Here is a 26,757-nt window from a genome sequence, read left to right as displayed (position 1 = left end):
CGTTCTAACACCTTAGAAAAGAATACAATGTATCTCCAACAAAGTGAAGAACAGTGAGGAGAGGAGTGGGGAGGGGAGGGATGGGTGGGAACATTGAAAGGGGTGACATGGGTCAAGATATCATAGACTGCTTTGTTAAATTACAACTCTGGTACAACAACTTTAAGATAATTTTTTAAAAAGCCAAATTAGTAAAAAAAAAAAAAAAAAAAAAAAAAAAAAAGTGTAATTGGACATTTGGAAGCAGACACCTGTTTCATTATCTCTTTCAAATTACATCACTTTCTCTCTAAGGTTAATTACTCCTCTCTTCTCCCCATTCTGAGCTTTACAGAAGAAATCCCTTGGGAGCTTTGACAAGGACCTAGGGGAAGCAGAGTTCAACTTTCAACCACAGCTGTGTCACTAGCAAGGAATCATGGATCTTCAGCCATGTGTCCTTCTGTCCTAACTGTTGTCACCATTATTTCTGAGCTCCTTAAACCTGGGAATAAGAAGCTTCAGGAATTAACAACATCTGGAGGGGGGGGGAGGGAAGCCATTTCTTTTCAGACATTTAGTCCTAAAGGTGTTATAAGTCCCAGAAAACATTGTAAATCTATATTATCAACATAATTTTTTCTTAAAATGTCAACTATAAGCCACTTGACATTCTGAAATTATGTCTGAATCTTTGCTTAAGATGGATTTTTCTGGCCAGGTGCTGGTGGCGCATACAACTGTAGTACTGGCTACTCAGGAGACTGAAATCTGAGGATTGTGGTTGGAAGCCAAGGTGGGCAGGAAAGTCTGTGAAACTCCAGTAAAAAGCTGGAAGTGGAGCTGTTAGAGCACTAGCCTTGAGAGAAAAAAAAAACTCAGGGACAGCATCCAGGCCCTTAATTCAAGCCCCAGGACTAGCATCCAAAAGAGAAAAAATTATTTTTTTCTAGTGGCCTACTGACAAATGCTCCCTTAACTTCTGTCCTCTGCCTTGTTCATGCCATACTTGAATTATTGTTCTAAAATAAGACTTACCTTTGGGCTGTGGATATAGCTCAGTGGCAGAGTACTTGCTTGGCCTGCCGGTAGCCTGGGTTCCATTCCAGGACTACCACCATAACCAAAGCATTTGACAACTTAATCTCAGTTCATAATGGCCTCCATGCCTGTGGGCACACACTGCCACATAGCACAAAACAGAGAAGATTCTTTTGGCCCTACTGGGGTTTAAACTTGGGGCTTCCCATTTGCTAGGCATGAGCCATGTCTCTAACCCTGATTTTTTTTTGCTGGTTATCATTATCATTATTATTATTATTGTTATTATTATTATTATTTTGTCAGTTGGGGGGCTTGAACTCTGGGCCTGGGCGCTGTCCCTGTGCTCTTCAGCTCAAGGCGAGCACTCTATCACTTGAGCCACAGCGCCACTTCCGGTTTTCTAGTGGTTTGTTAGAGATAAGAGTCTCACTGACTTTCCTGCCCCGGCTGGCTTTGAACTGCGATCCTCAGATCTCAGCCTCCTGAGTAGCTAGGATTACAGGCGTGAGCCACCAGTGCCCAGCTTGCTGGTTATTTTTATACAAAGTCTCACTTCCTGCCAGGGCTAGCCTGGAACCTCCATCCTCCCAGCTTCAGTCTTCCAAACAGCTTAGGATGACAGGCATGCACCACTATGCCCAGCTATGGGTCGAGAAGGGGATCTTGCAAACTTTTCTGCCTAGGCTAGCCTCAAACTGCAATTCTCTCATTCTCAACCTCCCAAGTAGCCAGGAAGACAGGCATGAACCACTGGCACCAGCTAAAATACTTATTTCTGTTCATCTCATCACACGTGTCCCTAATAAGGGGACAGATTGAGGTTTCTTAGGTTAAACAGTTGGAAGCTGGCAGAAGTAGGGTTTGGATTTAGGTTTATGTGGCTTTGAAACTATAGTTTCAGCCCCTAAATTGTATCACAGCTTTCAGTGCATGAAGGTCTGGTGTCAGAGCAACTCTCTGTAGCACCCTCAGGGCCTAAGACCAAGTATTGCTCACGATTGTGCCTAGGGGAAGCTGTAAGCAGAAGAGGCCTGGCCGTTTCTAACAGGTATCACAAACAAGCAGTACAGAGAAAGATGACCCAAACAGTGTGCTGATGAGCAAGCCAGCAGGGCCCCCTCCTCCTAAACAGATGGCCTCATCCTCTACTTGAAAGCTACAGACCCGAATTGCAGGCAGGAAGCAAGTGAAGGGCCAAAGAAGCCTTCTCCTTGCAAGGTTATACATGAGAAGAAAACCCCTTCCCAGCAGACACCCTGTCACCAGCAGCAAAACCTGACATCACTAGAAGCAAAACCTGGGTTTCACGCTCTGACTCTGGTTGGAGACGCATCAGCAAGAAAGGTGTTGCGTGAGCCTTCTGCAGTGCCCTGGCTTCAGCTTCCCTACTCACTGAAACTTACTTCAGATCTGGTGCCAAGACCACTTCAGCAGTTTTGGTCCTGTCTGATTCCTGTGATTAAATACAGCCATCTCTTTGCACATATCTTGTCTTTGCTTAAATCTGTCTGAAATGCATCTCCCACCCTTCCCTCTTCTTACTAAGTTCCCTGGAACCTAGTAAGCTATGCTAAGTAGTATTCTAAATACTTCACATAATCAATCATCTAAAACCCTGTGAGGTGTGTACTATTACTATCTTCGTTTAAAATGAAGAAACAAAAGCACAGAGAAGTAATTTTGCCAAGGTCACACAGCTGATCACTAACAAAACTAGACTTTGAACCAGATTGTGTGCTTGCTGTGGACCAGTTTTGTTGGCCAGTGGCTTCAAAAAAAATTCTGGAAGAATATCCATTGCTTACACTGGACAACAAGTGGCTCATACAATGCAAAGTTTATTGAAGGGATAGAAAAGAACTCGCTCTCGCTCTCTCTCGCTCTCTCTCTCTCTCACACACACACACAACCACATACACACACATATGCATGGGAGGATCAAGAAGAAATATAAAGTAGTGGTGGGCTGAAGTCTTGGGGTCTTGGGGTCTTCTATCCTTTTCTCTACTGATTGGTCAGTTATGTATTCAGAGGTACTAGGAACTTTTTATTGGCTTGTTGCAGGGAAGATTCTGAGTGACTAAAATCATGCCTCCATTGTTGTGTGCTACTGACCCACATTCTGCTCAGTTTTGTGAGAGGGTGCAGCACAGGATAAGAATGTGTAAGACAGGAGACAGGTTAGGCTCCCACCCAGTCCACATTGTGCTTGTCTTGTCCCTGGGGTCACAGTTCATTCCTCAGAATTGTCAGGCCCTAAGGAGCCCCTCCACCCAACTCTGCATATCAAGGTGTGCTTGCGAGGGAATCCTGCTTCATTCCTCTCTCAGCAACTCTGTAGTGTACTGTTCAAGTGACCTTCAAGATTGATTTGGACCATCAAGCTTCTCTAAAAAAAAAACACTGGAAAATACAATGGTGTAAATTTGATAGTAGCCAATTGCAGAAACTATCAGGTTCAGGCACATCTGTAAGTGGAAACACAAGTCACAAGACAGGAGCAATCAAAAGCACCTTGAGCAAGAACTATAGGAGGAAAACCCTTCATCTTCAAATCTGGTTTCTAGCTGATCTATTTAATCTAGGAGAGCCATCTGGAAAATAGAAATTTGGATGAGATATCTGATAATCAGCAATGTAAGTAGAGCAAACTTGATAGTATTTCCCCTTCTTTTGATGAAAGCCTGTTGTGTGTGTGATGTAAGAGGAAATGTAAAAGAAGCACTATTAGTCAATAGCAGAGACTCCATCAAAGCTAGATAGCTGCTTATGGGTTAAGTGAACAGTCAAGAGATTGATGGATATAGTTCCAAATTAATTCAGTGTAGACTGAAATTAAATATCCTTATTAAAAAGATTATAACTTTAGTAAAGGACAAGAACTCTAAGGTAAAGATGATGAGGAATATCAAGTTAACCTAAGAATCACTGCATTTTTCCATGAGAAAACAGGAGGCCTATGCTATGGCTTCACGTGTCTAAAGAAGCTAAAGAAAAAGGAATAAGCCCCGTCAAATATGTAACCGCTAATTCCCATGATCATGCTAACTTACTTTTAATTAGTTGACCTGTCTATAAAAGTAGAATTGAGCCAGCACCAGTAGTCACACCTGTCATCAGATCTCAGGAGGCTGAGATCTGAGGATCGCAGTTCAAAGCCAGCCTCGGCAGGAAAGTCCGTGAGACTTGTATCTCCAATTAACCACAAAAGGCTGGAAGTGCAGCTGTGGTTCAAGTGGTAGAGCAATAGCCTTGACTAAGGAGAGCTCAGGGACAGCACCCAGGCTCCGAGTTCAAGTTCCAGTACCAGCACACACATAAACAAAGTAGAATTGTATGATTTTGCTATATGATTCTAAAATTTTAGGCCACATGGAATGTATTTTCATTTACATACAGCAAAGTGAGTGTCTCTGGCCAAATAGCTTTCTTTCCTTTAGTGGAATTTTCCTACTTTGGAAAGGAGATCATGAATATCTGCTATCTTTAATGGAAATTTGACTTCTCTCTATATATTTTATATTTGGGTTTTAACATAATTTGAATTATATATAGCCAGCTTTTACCCAATTCTTCACAGTTGAGACAATTTCCACTTATCATAAGTAAAAAGTATCTTATTTTTAAAAACATAAGTAGGACATTCAAATGTAAATTATTTCATACTTTTTATTTAAAGAGAAAAAATATATGTGAAAGATTTTGTGTTTTAATTTTAGCTACCCTTAAGTCCTTCAATCCCTAGTTTCTCTGTTCTTTCAGAGTCTCCTAAAATAATTTTTTCATATAAAAATGAAGTCAGTAGTTATATTTGGGTACTCTGCAAGTAAAAATGTACGTATCCTCCAATTTTCCAACCTCTTGTGTGTGTGTGTGTGTGTGTGTGTGTGTGTGTGTGTGTGTGTGTGTGTGTGTGTGTGTGTGTGTGTGGAGATGAAGATATTGTCAGTTGAAAATAGCTATCATTTACCCAAAAAACACAGCAACTTTGTGTGCCAGTTATGAACAGTACATTTGTTGATTTAAACTTCAAAAACAAAAGCCATACAATACACAACCTAGTCATATATATATATATATATATATATATATATATATATATATATATATATATGTAAGAAACACATGGCTGAATGGATATATATTCTACCTTTGGAAGTTCTCAAATACAATAATGCTTTATTAATTTGGAATATATAACACTTCAACTGGAACTAAGAAGCTATTATTTCTGAGGAAAATTAATGTCATAAATGAGGCCGTAATGCACAGTAAAGTATATGTGTAAAACTATGCAATCTACAGAACTCAGATCCTACAGTCAAATGCTACATGTCTACATGATTATAGATAACTAAAGTAGTCATCTTTGTCTAAACTTGGGGGCATAGTATATATGTATATACACATACATACCCTTATTAATTTAAAAATGAGTAATTTATTAAATGTTTAAAGAATAAAGTATTAAACTGGGGTCTGAAAAAATATGCTGCAGATCAGTAACTTAAATACATAAACACAGAGGCCACTGAGGAAGATTTAACTTTGTTCTAAGGAATGTTTTCCTAATAATAATGTCATTTGGTATTAACGGCATTGTCATTGACAGAACTGTATTTCTGCACCCTGTGTGATCACAGCAGAGTCACTGGAAGAGCTTTAAACACTGACAGTGCCTGCTCCTCCCCAAAGGCAGCATAACTTAATTAGTCAAGAATGAGATCCAGATCACTGCTGGTTCACACCTGTAAACCTAGCTACTTGGGGCTGAGATTGAAGATTGTAGTTGGAACCAGCCAGGGAAATTCTGTGAGATTCCTATTTCCAGTTAACCACTAAAAAGCTGGAAGTGCAGCTGTGGCTTTAATGGTAGACAGCCAGCCTTGAACAAGAAAAGTAAAGATCAGCCAGTGCCCAAAACCTGAGTTCAAGCCTAAGTACCAGCATAAAAGTGTGTGTGTTGGGGGTGGGAGGGATGGGGAATGGGATCCAACATGGTACCCTTGTAAAAAAAACAAATAAAGAGCAACAAAAAAACTCCTCACATGATTCTAGTGCAAATCAGGGTAAAGAGCCCAAAGTAAAACTTATGCTTAAATTCAGAAAAAGTTTGCTTTTAATTAGAAGAATGTTGACATTGTAGGAATCACCCCTGCTCATAATGACCCTAACATTGGACCTGGATAGCTTTCTTTTTGTTGTTTCTGTGCAGTTGTAAAAAGTCTGTCAGTTGGAGATTGCACTAGTGGCTCATGCCTGTAATCCTAGCAACTCAGGGGACTAAAATCTAAGGATTGATCCATGTTCAAAGCCAACCCAGGCAGAAGAGTCCATAAGAGTGTTATCTCCAATTAACCACTAAAAAGCTGGAAGTACAGCTGTGGCTCATTTGCATTCGGGGCAGTGCCCAAGCCCTGAGTTTAAGCCCCAGGAACAGTGTGCTCACGTGCACGGGTACACACACACACACACACACACAAGGTATCTGTCAGTTGGTTCCTAAAGTAGAGACAAGACAGAACCCAGATTTCTAGTGGAGAAGTGACTTGGAACTTTACTCATCTCTTCATGCCAAGAGTCCTTTGTTGGTTTTTTTTTTGTAACTTATGAAGAGATAATAAGTCACTTATTCATTTGTTGACCCAACCATATGTTATATTTCCTCTGAGATCCCCAGAAACAAAAACAATGAAGATAGAAATTAGCTAGCCATAGTACATACTCTTAAGACTGTCCAAGATTTTCTCTTGCATTTCACACTGATTTCTTTGACAGGTGAGCTAGGATTCAGAGTTAAGATTGCCAAAATAGCTGAGTGCTCGAGGCAACAACATCTTTTTTGACATATTTTGCATATATCATTCACAATTTCTCTTTTTATCAATAAGCAGGTCGTTTCCATGGATACAAAGACTGAGTGGGTGTTGTAGTAAGAAAGGTAGCTGTGCCTGTGCAGTAAGTATTTGAAACAAGCCTATAGATTACAATGAGAAACTATACAGAATTAATGGCTAATAAAGGCCAGCTGAACTGAGTAAATAAATTTGAAGGCAGTCCAATCATTGAAGACTCAAAAGGAGGAAGGAGACGGTAGTATGGGGGAGGAACCTTTCATCTTCCAAGGGCCATTTAGACATTTGTAATATCATGCAAGGGCCATACAAGATTAGCAATACACGCAGAGGACCATGGACAGCTGATGAAAAGCATACAAAAAGCATGTGCCAAATGATTTGGGGGCCTGTGGGCCAGAGGTCTCCTACTCCATGAATAAGGAATGAACTCTACGTCACACAACATGAGCATTACCTTCTCATTGTACAGTGAAGACGCTGAAGTTCAGAGAGGTGGTGATTGACCAAGTCCAGAAAGTCACTATGCAGAGCTAGAAATAAAAATCACCAGGGGCTGGGGCTGGCTCAGTGGTAGAGGGCTTGCCTTGCATGCCTGAGGCCCTGGGTTCGATTCCTCAGCACCACATAAGCAGAAAAAAAAAAGCCGGAAGTGGCGCTGTAGCTCAAGTGGTAGAGTGCTAGCCTTGAGCTGAAGAGCTGAGGGACAGTGCCCAGGCCCAGAGTTCAGGGCCCACGATCAGACAAAAAAAAAAAAAAAAAATCACCATTATTTCACTCCAGTGACTGAGGTTTGAATTAAAGGCTAGGTCAACAAATAGAGCTAGGCAAAATCTACCCCCTTAGCATTAGGGTCATTGGTGCAAGTAGCTTGTCCCTAAACAAACATTTTTACTTTTTCAGGGCTACTCACTGCTTTTTTTAAAACAGTGCCTGACCTAGCTGGGGATTTACCTGGACTCCAAGAGCCAAGGGAAGAGATTGATATCTGGGTATAGTGCTGGAAAAGAAAGAGAGGTTAAAAAAAGGTTTAAAAAAAGATTAAAAAAGAAGTTCTGTATGAAAAGAAATGAACCCAGGAGTTGCCACTGAACTCTCAAGTATAATTCAATAAGCTCACTTTAGTGTCCTCTGCAGGCTACTGTAGGTAGAAATAATCTTGTTTTAATAAAAGCAATTAAGGTAGGAAGTACAGAAAAAATATGAAAAGAAATTTAAGAGAGGCATATCTGATTTTTAAAAACTACTATAAAAAATTGTTATACTTGCTTTCATCTCTTAGATAAATTAGGTAAATACATTTATCATAATTGTATCTATCAGATAAATAGATATACTTATCTATGTAAATATATATGCATTTATAAATACATAATATATAATAAGTATATAAATGATTATACTTGCCTATGTAATAAGCGTAGTGCTAGGATTGTGAGTTATATGTAATTACTTGTTTTTCTTTTGTCATGCACCATTATCAAACAAGCATCTTCCCTCTCATTATTTAATATGTGGTGATTATACTGCAACATATGTAATTATATAAATACTCATAATTTATAAAATTATCAATAATTCTGTCCTCATATACTACAATGTATTTAACCTATTGTTGGGCATTTAATTCAAAAGATATAATACAATTCAGAATGAAATAATGGACTGAAATAATAGACATTTTAAGGGGATATACCAGATAGCTTGAGTCTCAGGTAGACAGACCTTAGGAGTAGGACTTGCATCTAAATTTGATCCTCAAACTTGATATGTATGTATTTCAATTTTGTAAATACCGTGAATAATGGGTTCTTAGGAATTATATAGTCGTTAACTAAAACTAAGTTATAATGTAATTTAGAAGTATAACAATCCAGGCATAAAACATGAGTACTAGGTGATCTTGTCAACGTAGAATCCAAAACAATGTTGATTTCATGGTATAAGTGACAGAAGGCTTATGGTTCGAGACTGAGAACAGCAGGGAAATCTGGACAGGAAAATGTTCATCAGTGAGTACTGAGTTCCCTTTAGAGTGGAAAAATAAGTTCTTCTGTTCTGTTGCACAAGATAGCAACAAATAATGTAGATCCCAAAATATGGAGAAGAAAGAATGTTGCATATTTTCACAATAAATAAATGACAAATATTTGAGGAGATAAATATACTTACCTGGCTTTGAACATTATGCAAATGTACATCTGTTGAGACATCACATATTACCCCGTATATCATTCAAGAGAAGACTGTCTCAGACTCTCTTTGCCTCTAGTGTGACTGGCAATGTTTGGGAGAGTGGCTGTCCAAACAGTTCACAATGAGCATGAGAACAGGAAATCCAAGTTTATCATCTTCAGTCACTGAGACTTGGAAGTTGGTTGTTACTGCAGCATGCCCTGTCTCATCCTGACTGATCATATTCTACCTCCGTGAATGGAAATAAACTAAGTATAAATAATTGCTCTTAGGAACTAATCAGAATGAAAGAAAATAATTATATTTTCAGCTGTTTCACAGCCCTCATTAAGTTACTGTTTAAGACTTTCCCCTCTCAGACAGTCCAGACCAGGTAATGCCAACATTTCCCTTCTTGAGTCTTTTTACTTTTATTGATTACTTCTGACAGTCATAGTCTTTCATTATTGTTGTTTCATTTTAAAAATCACATCACATACTGTTTAACAAATGCATAGTAAGGAATCAAATTAAATAAAATCTATAAGCTGAGCTTCCTCTCCTCTACCAGTCAATTATCATTTTGAAGTCTGTCCTTCCTGCAGTCTCTCTGTGGTTTAAAGTACAAATGGAATTCCATTCTTAAAATGTTCTGTGTTTTGCTTCTTCATTTAGTTGGGTATCTCTTCACGTCAGTACATACTGACTTGCTTTTTTTTTTTTTTTTTGGTCAGTTGTGGGGCTTGAACTCTGGGGCTGGGCACTGACCCTGAGCTCTTCAGCTCAAGGCTAGCATTCTACCACTTGAGCCACAGCACCACTTCTGGTATTCTAGTGGTTTTTAGAGATAAGTGTCTCACAGACTAGCTTGCCCGGGCTGGCTTTGAACCCAGATCCTCAGATCTCAGCCTCCTGAGTAGCTAGGATTATAATTATGAGCCACCAGCCCCTGGCTTGCATTTTTAATGGTATTTTTTAATGATGTTGATCTTTTGCTTTCAGAAGATTTGGTATACTCCATTTAAGCAGTATCCTAAAGATCAATAGATGTGGGTTGTTTGTTTTTGGTTTTATTTCCTAGTCTTTTGCCATTGTTTGTAACATTTCAATGGACATCATTAGAAGATACATTTTTCATGAACTTATGTGAACTAGTGAAGAAGAAAAATTCCTAGTGTTTGAATTCTGAATTGAAAGAATTTTTCAATCTTTCAATTTTTTGGTTTAGATGCCAGTAAATATCAACAGATACATATCTCCATGAGTTGGATCCATTTACACCCCTTACCATTATAGAGTGAAAGTTTTTATCTTTTTCCACTTCAAGAATACAGTGTATCATATAACTATTTTTAAATATGTCATCATAATCTTGAAATAAAATATGGTTTTGTTCATTCAGAATGCATTTTCTGACTTATAGATGGTTGTGTTTGTTCTTCAAGTATGACAATAACTTAAGCCAAGTAAAGGAAGTCTGAGTAGGATTCTGGCTCTTTAACTTGTACCAAAGTCAGTGTTTGAATCTCAGAGAATAACCTTTTTTTTAAGCCCTGAGGGAACATTCTGTTGTCACTTCACATACTTGTAAGACCTTGATGTAAATATTGCAGGGTAGATTTTGTTTATTTTTGTTTTTACCATGACTTCTTTCAGGCAAATGGACTGGGACCTGGCCAGCCCTGGAACCTCTCAGTTAATTGCTTTTCTCTCCTTGCAGCAATTCAGTTTTGTGTCCTTGCCCACTGATGTGCTGGAAATTGAGGTAAAGGACAAGTTTGCCAAGAGCCGCCCCATCATCAAGCGTTTCTTGGGAAAGCTGTCGATGCCTGTGCAGAGACTTCTGGAGAGACACGCTATAGGGTAAATCTAAAATGGGATCTAAATATTACTAGACTTCAGCCAATAGGCCATGCCTCAGGCAGTACCATACAATACAGGCTGATGGGAAATCAACCTAAAAGTGTTACATTTCCTTGACTACTCCCATGAATTATATTGCCTAAGCCACATTTAATTAAACAAATCCTTCCCTTTCCCGTTATTTGTATATCACTAGTACTATATCCTGTAAGCAAGTAGAAAAATCCTGAGACTATTAAAAGAAGTCATGGGGGCTAGGAAGGTGGATCAGTGGTAGAGTGCATGGATTTGATTCCTCAGCACCACATAAGCAGAAAAAGTCAGAAGTGGCACTGTGGCTCAAGTGGTAGAGCACTAGCCTTGAACTGAAGAGCTGAGGGACAGCACCCAGGCCCAGAGTTCAGGCCCCACGACCGACAAAAAATAAAATAAAATAAAAAAGTAAAAGAAGTCATCAAAGAGGCATTTTTTTCTGAATGGATAGAAATTGACATTTGTTTTGACTAAGAAGACTATTATGTTATTCGCATGCCTGTCTTGCATGTATGATTTAATCAATATGCAACATTTCCATAGCAAATGCTAGGTTTCTTGCCTAAAGTCATCTCAGAAGATGCTATCACTTGAAAATGCTAGATTAAATGGATGAAAATTTGAAAGCATGCACTACCACGGAATGATAGCAATTATGCTGTTTGCAGAATTCAATTGTATATGACAGCATGCTTCTGTTTTTTAGAACTTTTGCATTCATGTCTACTCAAGATTCTCTAAATTAAAGTCAACTGTGATCTGATACATTCTCCATGAATAATATGTATTTTCTTAGGTAACAACAACTATATTTAAAAATGTGAGTCATATCACTATAAATATAAACTTATGTTTCAATATGATATCATGAGATCTCAAAAGAATCAGGAAAAGTATTCAGCTGGGTATCAGTGATTTATGCCTGTAATTGTAGCTACTTGACAGGCTGAGGCTGGGAAACTCTGAGTTTGAGGCCAGCCTGGGCAGAAAATTTCATAAAAACCTTTCTCAACACATAGTTGGATGCAGTAGTACCACACTATATGGGAGGCTGGGACTGACAAGCTGGGTAGCTTTTCTACCTCCAAAGAGGAAACTGAATGTGGTGACATGAGTCTATGATCTCAACAATGATGGATAGATAAAGTAGGTGAATTGTGGCTCAGGTACACTCCCGCCCCTTCCCATAGAGAGGAAAAGAAAGATCCTGTATCAAAAATAACTAGCAAAAATAAATTAGTACTGAAGGTGTGGCTTAAGTGGCAGAGACCAATGTAGCAAGTTCAAGGCCGTGAATTAAAACACCAGTATGACCAGAAAAAAAAAATAAAGAAAAGCAGGCATAGTTTTAAGTGTTTTAAACATATAATATTATTGTGATTATCAAGATGTTGTACAGAGAGGTTACCATTTCATAAATCAGGTGATGAGTACAATTGTTATTGGACAATGACACCTCTTCACTGTTGCCCTCCTTTGTGCTCTGGCAGGCTAAAGGACCAAAGGAGCATGGGTAAGAGTCAACATTAAACACACTGTTATCTGATGTGTAGTATTTGTTCATTCAGGGCTGGATGGATGCGCACTGTTCTATGCACTATGCCACAGTGAGGACCCATGTCTACCATGCAGAGGAGTTTTCATTACTGGATTCCTGCATATGTTAAGGCATCCCTTTTTCACCTCTAATTGTATTCATTTCAGTCTTTTCTCTCTTTTGGTTACTTTGGCTAAGACTTGTTGACCTTGTTCATTTTTTCAAAGAACTGACTGACTTTTTGATTCTTCATATTGTTAAGTCTCCATTTTATTAATTTCTACCCGGATCTTCAGTATGTCTTTTCATTTATTAATTTGGAGGTAGCTTTTTCTTGTTTTTCTAAAAGCTTAAGCTTAAAGTATATTATTGTGTTATTTATGTGTGATCTCTGGTTTTGGTGTTTTGTGGGTTTTTTTTTTTTTTTTTAGCAAATACCATGTTATTTTATCTATCATTAAGAAACAAACACCACATGTATAAGACTTAATCAAAGGTAGTCCTATATTATCTGGTATGAAACTCTGCAAAAATTTCATGCAGGAATTTACTAAATGCCCACTCACTTTTGGTTTTCATGTCTTCCCAATTTCTTTCTCCAGTGATATTACGTATCTCTGAATATACAGCATAATTTTAATGTTTCCATAAGTACCGTGGGGCATATCTTTGAATGAATTATCCAGTAACTGATAAAGCATACAGAGAACTGAACTATAATATGCTAGAACACTTAAGGAGTGATTCCAATATTTTTAATGTAGGCACTCATAGCTATAAACTCCCCCTTAGAACTATCTTTCCTGTATCCCAATGGATCTGCTAAGTTGCGTTTTCATTTTCATTTGACTCTAGGATTTAAAAAAAATTCCTCTTGGCTTTCCTTGAAGAAATACTGGTTACTGAAATGTGTATTGGTCAATCTCGATATAGTTTCTGTTGTTTATCTTGCTATTGATTTCTAATTCCATTCCCTTATGATCTGACAAGATACAAGATATGATTTCAGTCTTCTTGTATTGTTTAAGACTTGCTTTATGGCCTGAAATATAATCTATGCTGTGGAAGGTCCAGGGGCTTCTGAGAAGAATACAGTGTGTATTCTGCTTCTGTTGGATGGAATATTTGTAAATACATCTGTGATATAGTTTAATTATGAAGTTTCTTACTTGGCTCTTTGTCCAAATGATCTATTAATGAAAATAGTGTTGAACACACCCCACTACTCTTATAACACTAATGTATGAAACACTTCCTTTTATTCAGGAGTGTTTGTTTTATGAAACTGAGTACACCAACATTTCATGCTTCTCTAAGGAAAATATCAAACCAGTGGGCTATTCGAATACACATTGTTCATTGTGTAATGTCAATGTTTCCTAGAAAGAAACACTAAAACACTACCAGCCTATAATTTATGTTTTTATTTGAATACCACAAATTTTTAAAGTTGCAATGAATATAAAGTAATGGTTGTGGAATACGCCTTCATTCTCATTAGGGACACTGGAGTAGTTTATTTCTGGCTGTCCCAAGGTAGTCATTGCTCCAGTTTCAGCCAAGATAGTGGACAATTTACTCTACTACAGCTCTACTGTCCTCTTGGATAGCTGTCTTTTTAGTCATTTAAACAACTACTTTAAGAGGGTAGATGAGATGGGACCTGAGTCCAGGGCTGAATCTTTCTAACTGGTTTAACTGGAAGTTACAAGCCAATGAACCAAGCCTACAAGTCTAGCCTTTACTCCATCCTATAGCAGATGGCTTCCCAAAGCACAGTGCACACCTGCAGCAACCTTGATAATATCCATTCTTTTTTTGTTTGGGGGCGGGGAGGTCTGGTCGTGGGGCCGAACTCTGGGCCTGGGCGCTGTCCCTCAACTCTTAAGCTCAAGGCTAGCGCTCTATCACTTGAACCACAGTGCTACTTCTGGCTTTTTTCTTTTTGCTTATGTGATGCTGAGGAATTGAACCCAGGGCCTCAGGCATGCAAGGCAAGCGCTCTACCACTAAGCCACCTTCCCAGCCCCAATATCCATTCTTATACATCACATATAACCCTCAGGGCACCATGTTCTGGCACTGCCTCCTTGTAAAATGGCAATGTATTTTTGAAAAATGGCAGTCGACACAGGAAAAGCAAGCAATGAACAACTGTGCCTTTCTGTCTCTCTCTCTTTTTCTCTCTGTCCTCTAGAACACAGGTTGGAAATCTTGTTCTGTAAAGGGCCAGGTAGTAAATATTTTTAGTTAGCAGGCTACATTCTGTATCCTAAAGGATCAGCACTTGCACTGTAGCATGGATATAGCCACAGATAACATGTAAGCTAATGAACAGGAATGTGTGCCAATAAAACTTTATTTATGGGCTCTGAAATTTGAATTTCATACAAATTTCATATGCCCCAAAATATTCCTCTTCTTTGAGTTTTTGTTTTGGTTTTTGTTGTTTTTTTTTTGGGGGGGGGGGAGGTCCAGTCGTGAGGTCTGAACTCTGGGCCTGGGCGCTGTCCCTCAGGGCGCTGTCCCTCAGCTCTAAAGCTCAAGGCTAGAGTTCTACCACTTGAGCCACAGTGCCACTTCTGGTTTTTTTCTTTTTGCTTATGTGATGCTGAGGAATCGAACCCAGGGCCTCAGGCATGCAAGGCAAGCACTCTACCACTGAGCCATCTTCCCAGCCCTGAGTTTTTGGTTTTTAACCACCCATATATGTTAAATAAAAAGTCATGCGTCACATTATGGATTACAGTTTGGTGACTTGGACTTTCAGTATTCCATAAGAATTTGGTGCCAGCTGCACTCAGATGTGTTTATTCCCATCACTTCAAGGTTATCTGGTATGCACCTGGGAAGATCCTCAGCTCCTGCTCCCAAGCCTTCTCTAGGGTTGCTGGTGTAGCAGTACTCTGCGTGGTTTGTAACAGGGGAGGTGCTAACTGGATCTGTGACAGCACTTATTTCCTTCCAGGGACAGGGTGGTCAGCTACACACTTGGCCGCAGGCTTCCAACAGATCATGTGAGTGGACAGCTGCAATTCCGATTTGAGATCACTTCCTCCATCCATCCAGGTATTTTCAGCATGAACGTCATGTCTTCTCCTAGGCAAATGTCTTAGTGTGGCTCCTGTCTCTAAAGCACAAGTAACCATGGCTCTCTCCAGACATGTTCTAGGTTTTGTGGTTCTCTTATCTGCTTCATTTGAGTCCCAGAAGCCAGTGATTTTTCTGGAAGCCAGGTTGCTGTCCCTGGACTGAGAGGCTCCTCTTCACTCTGGTGGCCCAAAGGTAGAAGATTACAAAAAGGAACAGAGATGGACACACAGCCCAGCTGGATCCAGAATCACATCGCATTTATTGTTTTATGGCTAGCTCCTCTAGGTTATAGCAGAAGGTGCTCCATAGATGTTTGGGAATTGAATACAGGAGTGAAAGAATGAATGAATGAATAAGAAGCATCTCTTTTTACTCATAGCTAGATATAAACTGGCTAGTATCCGATGAATGTCATGTTGTCAGAGAACAACAATACAATTGTTATTGTACAATAGTATTTTTAAAAAAAATACCACAGATGAAATGAAAAATACAAGTGAAACAGAAAAATTCATAACTATGTTCATTTGTTGAATGCCAAAACAAACTTACCAATAAGAATGATGACATAAGCCGGGCGCCAGTGGTTCATGTCTGTAATCCTAGCTACTCAGAAGGCTGAGATCTGAGGATCATGGTTCAAAGCCAGCCCAGGCAGGAAAGTCCTTGAGACTCTTATCTCCAATTAACCACCAGAAAAATGGAAGTGGCGCTGTGGCTCAAGTGGTAGAGCACTCACCTTGAGCTGAAGAGCTGAGGGACAGCACCCATGCCCAGAGTTCAAGCCCCACAACTGACCAAAAAATAAAAACAAAACAATGATGGTGTGCCTGATGCCCCACAGCGCATGTATGGATGTGGGTCACACTGAGAATTGGTAGGTCCTTTTGGGACACCTTTATGCATTGCTGTTATGAATGGAGCCTCTGAGAATTTAAGAGTTTGGAATTTATTGCTACCCATTCATTAAACTGCAATTGCACTTTTCTATACCCAATATGTAACCAGACTGGGAGAAAACAACTATATTATCTTGTCAAATTCAGCCATTGCTGCATATTGAGAATAAGACTAACTCTTCTTCAGAGTAGACATAGGATTTAATGCTTATCGAAAAGACAGTGTCATTTGCAGTGGGGACATTGACATGTGGTAGACACCCAGTTGAGCAGCTGGGAAGGGAGAGTTAAACAGTGATTACAGTTCCATGAACCGCTGCCTGGTGTGGAGACCTAGTTTGGTTTTCTATTGCAATAAGCTCCAAATGACAGTGATTGCTCCCATCTGTCACCCAGCCCTTGTCTTCTCTCTACTTGCTTAAGAACCTGGCTCTCCCATTTTAGTAGCTATCCCGGTGGGACCCATCACAGGACACTTAAGAACAAGCACCATTCGTGTGACAGGGATCATCAAGGATGTTGGGCACCAGTTATGTAACCAGCACTGAGGTAGTGCTAGACTTGGTCATTTTACCACCAACAACCATAACAATAACAACAAAATAATTTTAAAAAATTCCCTTGACTCAGAATCTTAGAATATACCCACCATTGCAAATTGTCATTAAGGAGCTACAGAACTCTGCTGTAGCAGAGCTCTGCCCAGGGAGAGGGGCTGATGAGGATCAACCCCTACGTCCGGTCCCCTCACGTGGAAATCCCTTCGCGATGGCTTAGCTGTGCACTAGCGCCGCAATGCTTTCTTCCAGAAGGAATGACTTGCTTCTCTTCTTGCCAGCAGATGATGAGGAGATGTCCCTAAGTACCGAGCCCGAGTCAGCAGACGTGCCAAACAGCCTCCTGGGAAGCAGCGGTGGGGCCCCTCCAAGTGAGGCTCCAGAGCCCGGCGAGCCCCCGAGGGAGGCCTGCGCGGTGGACAGCGCGGGACAGCAGGTCCTGGAGCAGGCTGGGCAAGCGGAGGAGGCGGCGGTCACCACCGAGGCAGGAGACGATGGCGTGGATCCCCAGGTACCCGATGGGGCTGGGGAGCTTCTGGTCCCAAAACAAGACCCTCAGCCCGTCCTGAGCGCAGAACAGCTGGCCGAGGAGCTGGAGCTGGGCGAAGAGGCCTCCCCATTGCTGCTGCTGGGGGACAGCGAGACGCCAGACCGCAAGGAGGATCAGGTAGAGGAGGATGCAGCTTCAGAAAGCAGGGCCCGAGGGGAGGAGGAGGAGGTGGAGGAGGGCCAGGGGAAGAAGGAGGAGAAGCTGGAGGCGCTGGAGCCGGAGGGGGATGCGATTGCGCTGGACCTTGGAGAAGCCGGGCTGCAGCTGCGGGGCTCGGTGAAGAGGAAAAGCAGGCCGTGCTCCCTGCCGGTGTCGGAGCTGGAGACGGTGATCGCGTCGGCCTGCGGGGACCCCGAGACCCCCAGGACGCACTACATCCGCATCCACACCCTGCTGCACAGCCTGCCCTCCGCCCAGGCCGGGGGCTGCGCCCCGGAGGACTGCGCGGAGGAGGAGGAGGAGCGCACCCTCGAGGACTCCTCGGATAAGGATGCGCTCAGCGAAGTGGACACCATGGCTGCCGAGCCTCCACCGGCGCTGGACGAGGATGGGGCCGAGCCCGGAGGGGCTACCCGAGGCCTGGCTGCCCCTGGCCACCCCAGGAGCCACTTCCCCGGCTTGGCCAACGGTGGTGGCCGGGGCGCAGACGGGGACGCACAGCCTAGCACCGGGAGCGATAGTGACTCCAGCCCCCGGCAGGGCGGGGAGCAGAGCTGCGAGGGCTGTGACGGCTCGTGCTGCAGCCCCTCCTGCCACAGCTCCTCCTGCTACAGCTCCTCCTGCTACAGCCCCTCGTGCTACAGCCCCTCCTGTCACCATGGCAACAGCAGGTTCGCGTGCCACTCGCGCTTCTCCTCGGTGGACAGCGCCAAGATCTCAGAGAGCACTGTCTTCTCATCCCAAGAGGAGGAGGAGGAGGAGGAGGAGGAGGAGAACAGCGCCTTCGAGTCGGCGCCCGATTCGGTGCAGAGCCCCGAGCCCGAGGCCGAGCCCTCGGGCACTGGGCCCTGGCACGAGGGCGCGGACAGAGCCAGAGCCACCGACGCCCTGGAGTCCCCCATGGCAGGTCCAAGCGATCGGAGAGAAGGTTAGACCTCAAACCTGGCGGGAGGGAGCCCAGGACGCAGGAGCCGGGTTTGCAGGAGTCACCGGGAGGCCCGGGCCTGTCTGGTCCACGTGTGCATGGGGCTGGGCGACTGGGTCTCAGATTCACAACCCCCAACATCAGTAGCAGGCGTTCCTGAGCGTGCACTTGTGTGCTTGTCTCTCTGTTGGTGTTCACCCATCCGCAGAACGGTGGGGGCAACCAACCCAAGTGCCAGGGGTAGCCAGCCTCGTAAGACAGACCCGAGAGCGAATCCCAGGTGGAAAAATCCATGTGCCTTCCCAGAGTGCGTTGAAGATTTAGCTGCCAATGGTTTGCATTCGTTGCAAAATATCCGTTTATTTCTGTCTGAGGACTTAGCTAGCCCCATGTCTGTGGGTAGTCTGTATACGTTTGCCACGGTTTCTGTCAGCTCCTTCGTGTTATCGCGGTTGGTGTGGATTTGTGGTGGTGGTTGTGGCTGCTTTTGCTATGTTGGTTCATGGAAGGGAAGAAAAACGCGAATGCATAAATACCGTTGCTTCAACTAAGATACTAATTGAAAAAGAAAATCACTTTTAATTTTAAAATGTATATTTTAAAATGTGTGTTTTAAGCCAAAGATGTTCCTTTTCTTGTTCCTGTCTATGGGATCAAATTCTAATGTGTCTTTCCTTATGCAGGATTGAGCATCAACTTCCACCAAGTGAGGGGGAGGGGAAGGGGAAAGTTGCATAATATGAAATGGTGCTGTTGTTTGTAAAAGAGGAAAACAGAGATTGTGTTATTTTACTGTTTGGTGTAAATCAGCTTCCAAAAGGACAAAAAAAAAAAAAAAGTGATGGTATTCTCCCTAGATTGTAAGCTCATTGAGGGCCAGAATTGCATTTTCTTGATGCTTAGCTCTTTAAACAAATGCTTGGCACTTAAGGTTTAAAAAAAAATCAGGAACTAGAATGAGCATAAAAAATAATTTAAAGTATTTAGTGGTGACTAGTTCTGCGTTTCAGAGGAAGAAGGGGAGAGTGAAATTGTCACATATAAGAGAGACACAGGAAATTGGCAGAGAAAAAAAAATGGCACAGAGAAGCCAGAAAGATCATGGTGATGCACAGCATTGAAATACAGCCCTGAGAAATAAGCATAGGATGGAAAACTTGAACAAGACTGTTTTGAATAGCTACTTTGTTGGAGGCCAGATGCTAAATCCTGCTCCAGGGAGACTGATCAGCATCAGAGAATACATGGAAAGATAGTCCATAATAACACCATGATGGAAAGGGTTATACAGAGGAACTGATGCTTCAGACCAGACAGTAAATATTCAGGCTTTATTCACAAAGAGGAAGGCAAAAGCATGTAACTAACTATTACTATTCTCATTGAAAGCCCCCTCCTCTTTGACTTCTTTCGCACTAACAAGTGTTCTACCCATTCTTAGCTCAGAGCCATTCAGAGTGTCTTAGCCTGGAATGTATTTTGGCCTACCTATTCAGAGATTATCTACACATGATTGATTGAAACTGGCTCTGTGTAAATTTATTTCAAAGCTTATTTTACAAAACGAACAAACCCCCCCACCACCACCAAAAAAAAAAAAAGCACTATCCTGCCTTTGAAAGATTGGCAGTCTAACAGGAGAAAGGTAGGAAAGGGTTCTGTAGCCATAAGCGGAAGCGTTTGTAGGGCAGTTTCTCATGAAGTGTCTGAAGGCACCTCCGTGCTTGGCTATGGCATTAGAAGGAGAGCTATGGACATTCCTGTGGCTCTTGAAAGGGACTATGAATCTCATGGGGCTTTATAGATTCTGACACATGACTTAACAGCCAGTCTTTCCGCCTGGCCTCAGAAGCTAACAGTGCCTCACTAGGTGCTGGTCCCTCACACAGACACCTACCTGACACATGCGTGGGGCGTGGCTTCTGCTCCCTTAGGAAACACTGTATTTCCCCCACCCCTCACCCCTGGCTTATGTACCTTTTAAGAATGAGATTTCTTTTACTATAGATATGCAGTAGGTTAGCAAAGGCAGGCTTAGTGGAGGATTTGGCAACAATTCAAGAATGCGCACCTTGTTACAACTCTGTCCAGTCCATTGAAGTCCAAAAGGACAGTAATATAGGCTACTGCTATTCCTTGCTTGTATTTTGTTTTTTTCTGTGCCTGTCTGGGGCTTGAACTCAGGGACTGGGCACTCTACCTAACCTAACCTTTTTTTTTTTTTTTTTGTTCAAGGCTAGAGCTTTACCATAGCTCCAGGGTTCAGGGTGGTTAATTGGAGAGATGAACCTCTTAGACTTTCTTGCCCAGGTGGGCTTTAAACTGAGATCATCTGATCTCAGGCTCCTGAGGTGTCAACCACCAACACCCCGTTTCTTTGTCAATTTTTTGCCTCATTTCCCTCTAGAAAAACTACGTTTACATTTCAATTTTTAAACCCCTTCATTCCTTCTGCAAATGAATAAAAGGAGCAAGATAATGTTGTGGTGGTGAGCTCAAGCCCTGGAGGCTGGTCTTCCAGATTCATATTTAGATGCTGCATTCTCACGAAGTGCTCACCAATTGCTCTGTACCTCAGTTTCTTCATGTGCACAGGTGTAATTGTAGAATCAGCACCACAGGATAAGTGGAAGAATTAGGTGAGATTATGTTACAAAGCAACTCAACAATCTGGTAAGCAATCTCACCAAGTTAAAGTTCTTCTAGGCATTTAAACAGTGAGTCTAACTTTAACGTTGTGTGATATAGCCAGTTACAGTAGTGCATACGTGTAATCCAGGCCAAGGTAGGAGAATTGAAAGTTCAAAGATCACCTGGGCCATAGAGTGAGAGAGAGAGAGACAGACAGACAGACAGAGAGAGAGAGAGAGATTCAGAGAGAGGGAGAGGAGGAAGAGAGGTAGTATGGAGACAAAGAGACAGACAGATGATATTACGGGAAGATCACTTCAATTTGCATTTCCTACTCCTTGCTACTCAAGACAAATTTTCACATTATTAGGTACTTCAAATGTTATTCTAAGAGGTCTATCTGTGTCTACAATTTGGTCATATGATTTACGAACAAACTTTTTAAAGTCCCTCCTGTATTTGTCGCTGAGAAATAGGCTAGACTGTCAGACCCTGTAGCCAGTCTGAGCTCTTCCTTTGTAGGTGAGGTGCAGGTGATGCTCTGGGGCTGGGTCCTCCTCATACGCATCAGAATCGCTTGCTTCTTCAGCCCGCTCTGTGCATCCAGTCAGCTGACATGTGTCAGTCACATCATTGCATTTGCTTGGGGTTCACAAGCAGGTGGGGTTAGCTCCATTAGCCTCAGGCAAATGACGGAATTATTCCCACTGGCTTGGAGTAATTAACCTGATTGATTGAATTAATTACAATGAGGTAAGTTTTGGATTTTTTTTTAAACAGAAACTAAATTTAAAATGCAGCAGCTGATGACATAACAACTATACCATTGTTTTTTTAAATTTCTAACACTAAACATATAAAACACACATGAATGTAGTCTCTGCTCATCCACAGAAGCTGTGTTTGAAACAGAGACATACCACAATGAGTTGTGCTTTGGTGCAATGAGAACCCTTCTTGAAGCACATTAGAGTCTTCAAGGAACCAGAAGATTGAGTAATATTCTACAGTTTATGTAAGAATAATTATGTAAATATATACACACACACATATATACATAATTTAGAAGAGTCTACTTCCTAAGCTTGTTACTTCTAAGAATTAACTAAGCTAAGCCCACCTAATTTTTTTATGTTTAAGCAGGCCAATGGAACTAGAATGAGAGGAAATAGCCATCTTCCAATGTAAGGACATTTGGGGAAAATGATCAATATTCAAGATCCCATACTGATCTCAACCATTATTGTTCACAGCTTCCCTCCATTTTGACCTGAAGTTTAATAGGAGTGTCCTTACTTGCATAAACCATGGAGAAAAGAGGAAGGAAAAGCTCTTGTCCTCTTGTCCTCAGAGTATGAGCACAGCGTGAAGCAGGAAAAAACCAATCTGGAGTTAAATGGAGGTCATTTTATATTCTGGGCCTTTGTCACTCTCCAGGGTTAAGGGTACCCGGCTACCCATCCACATAATCACTCCACATACCTGAGAGCATCATCGTGAAACAATAACACTCTTCTAGAACATTCCTCAGCTCATTTGCACTGGCAACAGTACAAACTAAACCCATAATAATCAGAGACGTGCATCCTGTGATTATAAGGTTTAATTTGAACATTTCTCTGAGTCTGTCTGTCTTCTTCCTTCTTTCTCACTTTCAGAATCACATGGTTCAGTCTTCTTACTTTTTAATCTACTTCCTTTATGTCTTGTCTTTTCCTTTTTCAAGAGCACTGTGGCTTGTCTGAATCCTCCGATGTCTAGAGTAGTCTTGAGTTTCAACAGAACTCTAGTCTTACTTTCTTATCTCTGAGCTTCCCTACCACAGAAATTTCCCTTCTGGGCCTTACAATCTCCTTGACCCATCTTAGAAAGTCATGATCTGAGAGTTTAATTCTCCCCACATCTGAAACTTAGTGTCTCTTGAAATCTATGATGAAACCATCCTATCCATAGGACAAGGTATAATTTTGGCAAGCCATCAAGCTTTTGTAGAACATTATAAATGCTTCACTTTACTCACATAAAGCCTATTTTCCTTTGCTAGGCTAAAAGCAGGCTCTGTTAATTTTCTCTTGTGTTCCTTTCTCCTGTCACCTTTCATCAAGAAAGTCCAAGTGGTTATGGAATCAGACTTCGATCCTACATATTGGTCTGTATGGCATAGCTCATTAGTAATCAAGTGTAAAAGAAAATAATTTCTTCTATCATGAATGACTGTGAATGTAGTAAGCAGACACAAAGTCTGCCCACTCTGCTCATTGTTTCTTGTAGTGAATGGTTTTAGTCGTGATTTTCTGATGACATTGCCATAGCAATAAATGAATCTAAATGTCTTGACTATCTTGTCCGTAGGTGAATGCCCTATACTCCATAATTCCCAGCCAGTAAGCCAGCTTCCTTCCTTGAGGCCTGAACATCACCACTACCCAACAATCGATGAGCCTCTTCCACCAAGTAAGCTTTAGTTTTTAAAATCTATGTCTTACCTTCCTGTCAAGTCTAAACAGGTCAGTAAAAATTTGTATGTAAACATCCAGACTCTTCCCCAATCCCATGCTTTACACTGTTATCAGGAACAAAGATGGCACCTACAATATGTTGGTTTTGGTTTTTTTATTGTTTCACATGGGGTCTTGAAGAGGTAACCATATATTTTCAGAGCCCCTCCATTTCTGAAATGGAGAACATTTCTTTCTAAGACTTGACTAGTCCTTGAAATTGTTATCTATTATTATTACTATAATTACTTTATTTGCCAGTACCAGGGCTTGAACTCAGAGCTGTGTGCTCTCCCAGCTGGCTTGCTCACTCAGCTGGAACTCAGTGATTTGACCTACACCCCACCAGCACAACTTTTTGCTGGTTTGTTGAACATGGTGTTTCCTGGACTTTTCTGCCCAGGCTGGCTTCAAATGTGATCCTCCAGATCTCAGCTTCTGAGAAGCTAAGCTTGTAAATGTGAGCCTCTAATGCCCAATCTCCGATTTTTACTGGTTTTAAAGTTATAGTTTTGAACAGACTGTTCCTGTCAGATTTGTTATTCACAAATAAAGCAACTTCAAGCAATGGGGGCCCATGATCTTACTTCCCTCTAACTTGCATCAATGGATAAAAGCTCTACACTTTTTCAATAGTTCTTAGGGAGCCAGGCAAAGTATCATCTTTAGGGTAAAATTAATTTCACTTTCCCCTAGTAGCTGAAGAGTATAGTTAATAATTATCTAACTGGACATCTGAATGTAGGAAAATCATTTAATCACTCAGATGTGATTTTCTTATTTGTAAAACAAAGCTTAACACCTCCCATGCTATTAAATGCTAAGTTTGGACTACGTGGCACCTAGATGTCATTCTAGTTCTAACCTTTAATATTCCCTTTAATAAGTTTATGGAAAGGAAATAATGCCTCTAAGAATGGTATAAACTCACTTAGCATCACGTATTTTCATAAATTGTAGGACATCTCTCTTCGGGCCTACGATATTTCTGTTGTTGTTTTTTTACACAAAAATATGACCTTTAAGATTTGATAGATTTTACCACTGGGGGAAAAAAGTGTTTCCAGCTTGCAAGAAATCCATGTTTCTTTGCATTCTTTGGCCTCTGTTTACTTTGGGTAATTAGTTTGCAACATACCACATTTGCATCAGAGAAACATCAGTGAAGTAGACCAGCCTGGCATTCATGGAGGTCATGATGAGATGGGGCGTGGCCAGATTCTGATTTGATGACACATTGTATACAGAAGAGAGAGGCAGAGACAGTGACCGAGAGAGGAGAATGGAGTGTGACCTAAGAGTTTTAGCATAGATGGCTGAAGTTGTTTACAGCTGAGATGGAAAAGAAAGTCTATAGCAGAACAGGTATAGGTGGGGAAGACCAGAGGCTTGGTTTTATTTGAGATGCCATCCAAGTAGTTGTGTCAAGAAGACAATCGAATGGGCAACTCTGAAGTTCAAGAGAAAGGTCTAAACTGTGAACATGAGATAGCATTCATTCAAACAAAACAAAAAAAAAAAAAACCTGTGATATACAGCATTACAGGGGGTTCGGATTAAGAAAAAAAGATCCATAATTAGGGTCTCCATTGATCTTATACTTCACAGAAAATATATACATTAGCATTCAACAGATCCCGCATCACACACAGAAAAAGTGGCCTTCACTAGATAACTTGCCCTACTATGTACAGGTGGTTTTCAGGTGTCTATTTAAGCAACCGATAACATCATAGTGCTTAATCCATCTAGCCCTACTAAGGGCAGAAAACCTATTTGGATTTTTGTTTTTCCACAAAATAGATGGAAGTAAATTTTTTTCTTTTTCATTCTCTCTTAAATTTATATTATTATTTTATTTTTGCCAACACTGGGACTTGAACTCAGAGCCTCTTTTTCCTCATAGCTGGTGCTCTGCTACTTGAGCTGTGCCTCCACTTCCAACTTTTTACTCATTAATTAGAGATCATCTCTTGGGCTTGTCTGCCCAGATTGTCTCTGAACCACAATTCTCAACTCTCAGCCTCCTGAATAGGAATACAGGCATGGTGCTTGACTTGTTCACTTGTTTGTTTGAGAAAGGGTAGCCCAGACCAGTTTTGAACACATGATCGTCCTGCCTCAGCCTTCTGAGGGCTGGAATGACAATCATGTACCTCCAAAATAAATTTTTTACAAATCAACCCAGAAAACATGCTCACCACTTAGCCAAGTAGTTTATGAATAAGTGCAAGAATGTGTACTAGCACTATACATTCTAGACATGTACTATATCCCTAAAAAGCTTTAAGCATCATTTTTCATGAATGATTTAGACATAGTTAAACTTAGTATCATCATTACTGCTTCATTCCATTGTTTTTATCCTTGGAGGATTTGTAAAACTTTAAACCTTGTCTGTGAACAAGTCCTGCCTTTACTCTGGACTCCTGCTTTACTCAGCTCTGTATTCTAGGAACAGGCAGAGTTCCTAGTTTATAGTTTAAAAGGACATTTTCCAAGTGAATTAAATAGTGAAATGCTCTTAAAAGATTAACGCTTACTCTTGGTTGGATGAGTCATGTTGATTCATGAAAAACAATTGTTTGGGAAGCATTGCCATTTTAGGGTTTTTTAAGATCAAACCAATTATCAAGTGACACTTAGACTGATTCTCAACACTTTTCTACATATTTACAAGGAACAGTTGACAGCTGAATTACCTAATCACCGCTTTGAGTCTAAGGCTTCTAGAAAAAAACTTACACAAATCTAAGCACTTTTCCCCTTTAGTTTATTTTGCAGTTACATTTAGTGTTTTCTAGTATTTGTGTTTTCATTGGGAGCTATTTAGCAATCCTTCGAGTCAGACCTATGGCATGATGTTTCCAAACAAATATGCTGTCTACATATAAAACCACAAATATGCCAAATTTACTTTTCCATTAAAAAAGTTAAAAGTTGCTATGTCATTACCTGA

General features: G+C 41.1%; 1 protein-coding gene across 1 annotated transcript in view; it reads left to right on the top strand.

The window, feature by feature from the left end:
- Hecw1 (HECT, C2 and WW domain containing E3 ubiquitin protein ligase 1) overlaps positions 1–26,757 on the top strand; it is a 173,418-nt gene that overhangs the window by 75,090 nt on the left and 71,571 nt on the right. The window contains exons 6-9 of the mRNA XM_042694973.1: positions 10,774–10,916; positions 15,455–15,555; positions 17,320–18,672; positions 23,653–23,754. Of these exons, the coding sequence (XP_042550907.1) occupies positions 10,774–10,916; positions 15,455–15,555; positions 17,320–18,672; positions 23,653–23,754 (1,699 nt within the window). The remainder of the gene's footprint in view (positions 1–10,773; positions 10,917–15,454; positions 15,556–17,319; positions 18,673–23,652; positions 23,755–26,757) is intronic.

The sequence above is a fragment of the Dipodomys spectabilis genome, unplaced genomic scaffold (assembly GCF_019054845.1).
Source record: "Dipodomys spectabilis isolate Male_0828 unplaced genomic scaffold, ASM1905484v1 ptg000178l, whole genome shotgun sequence".
NCBI classification, from domain to species: Eukaryota; Metazoa; Chordata; class Mammalia; order Rodentia; family Heteromyidae; genus Dipodomys; species Dipodomys spectabilis.
Note: the sequence above shows the minus strand (reverse complement) of the source record. Positions and strands in the feature narration are given on the sequence as shown.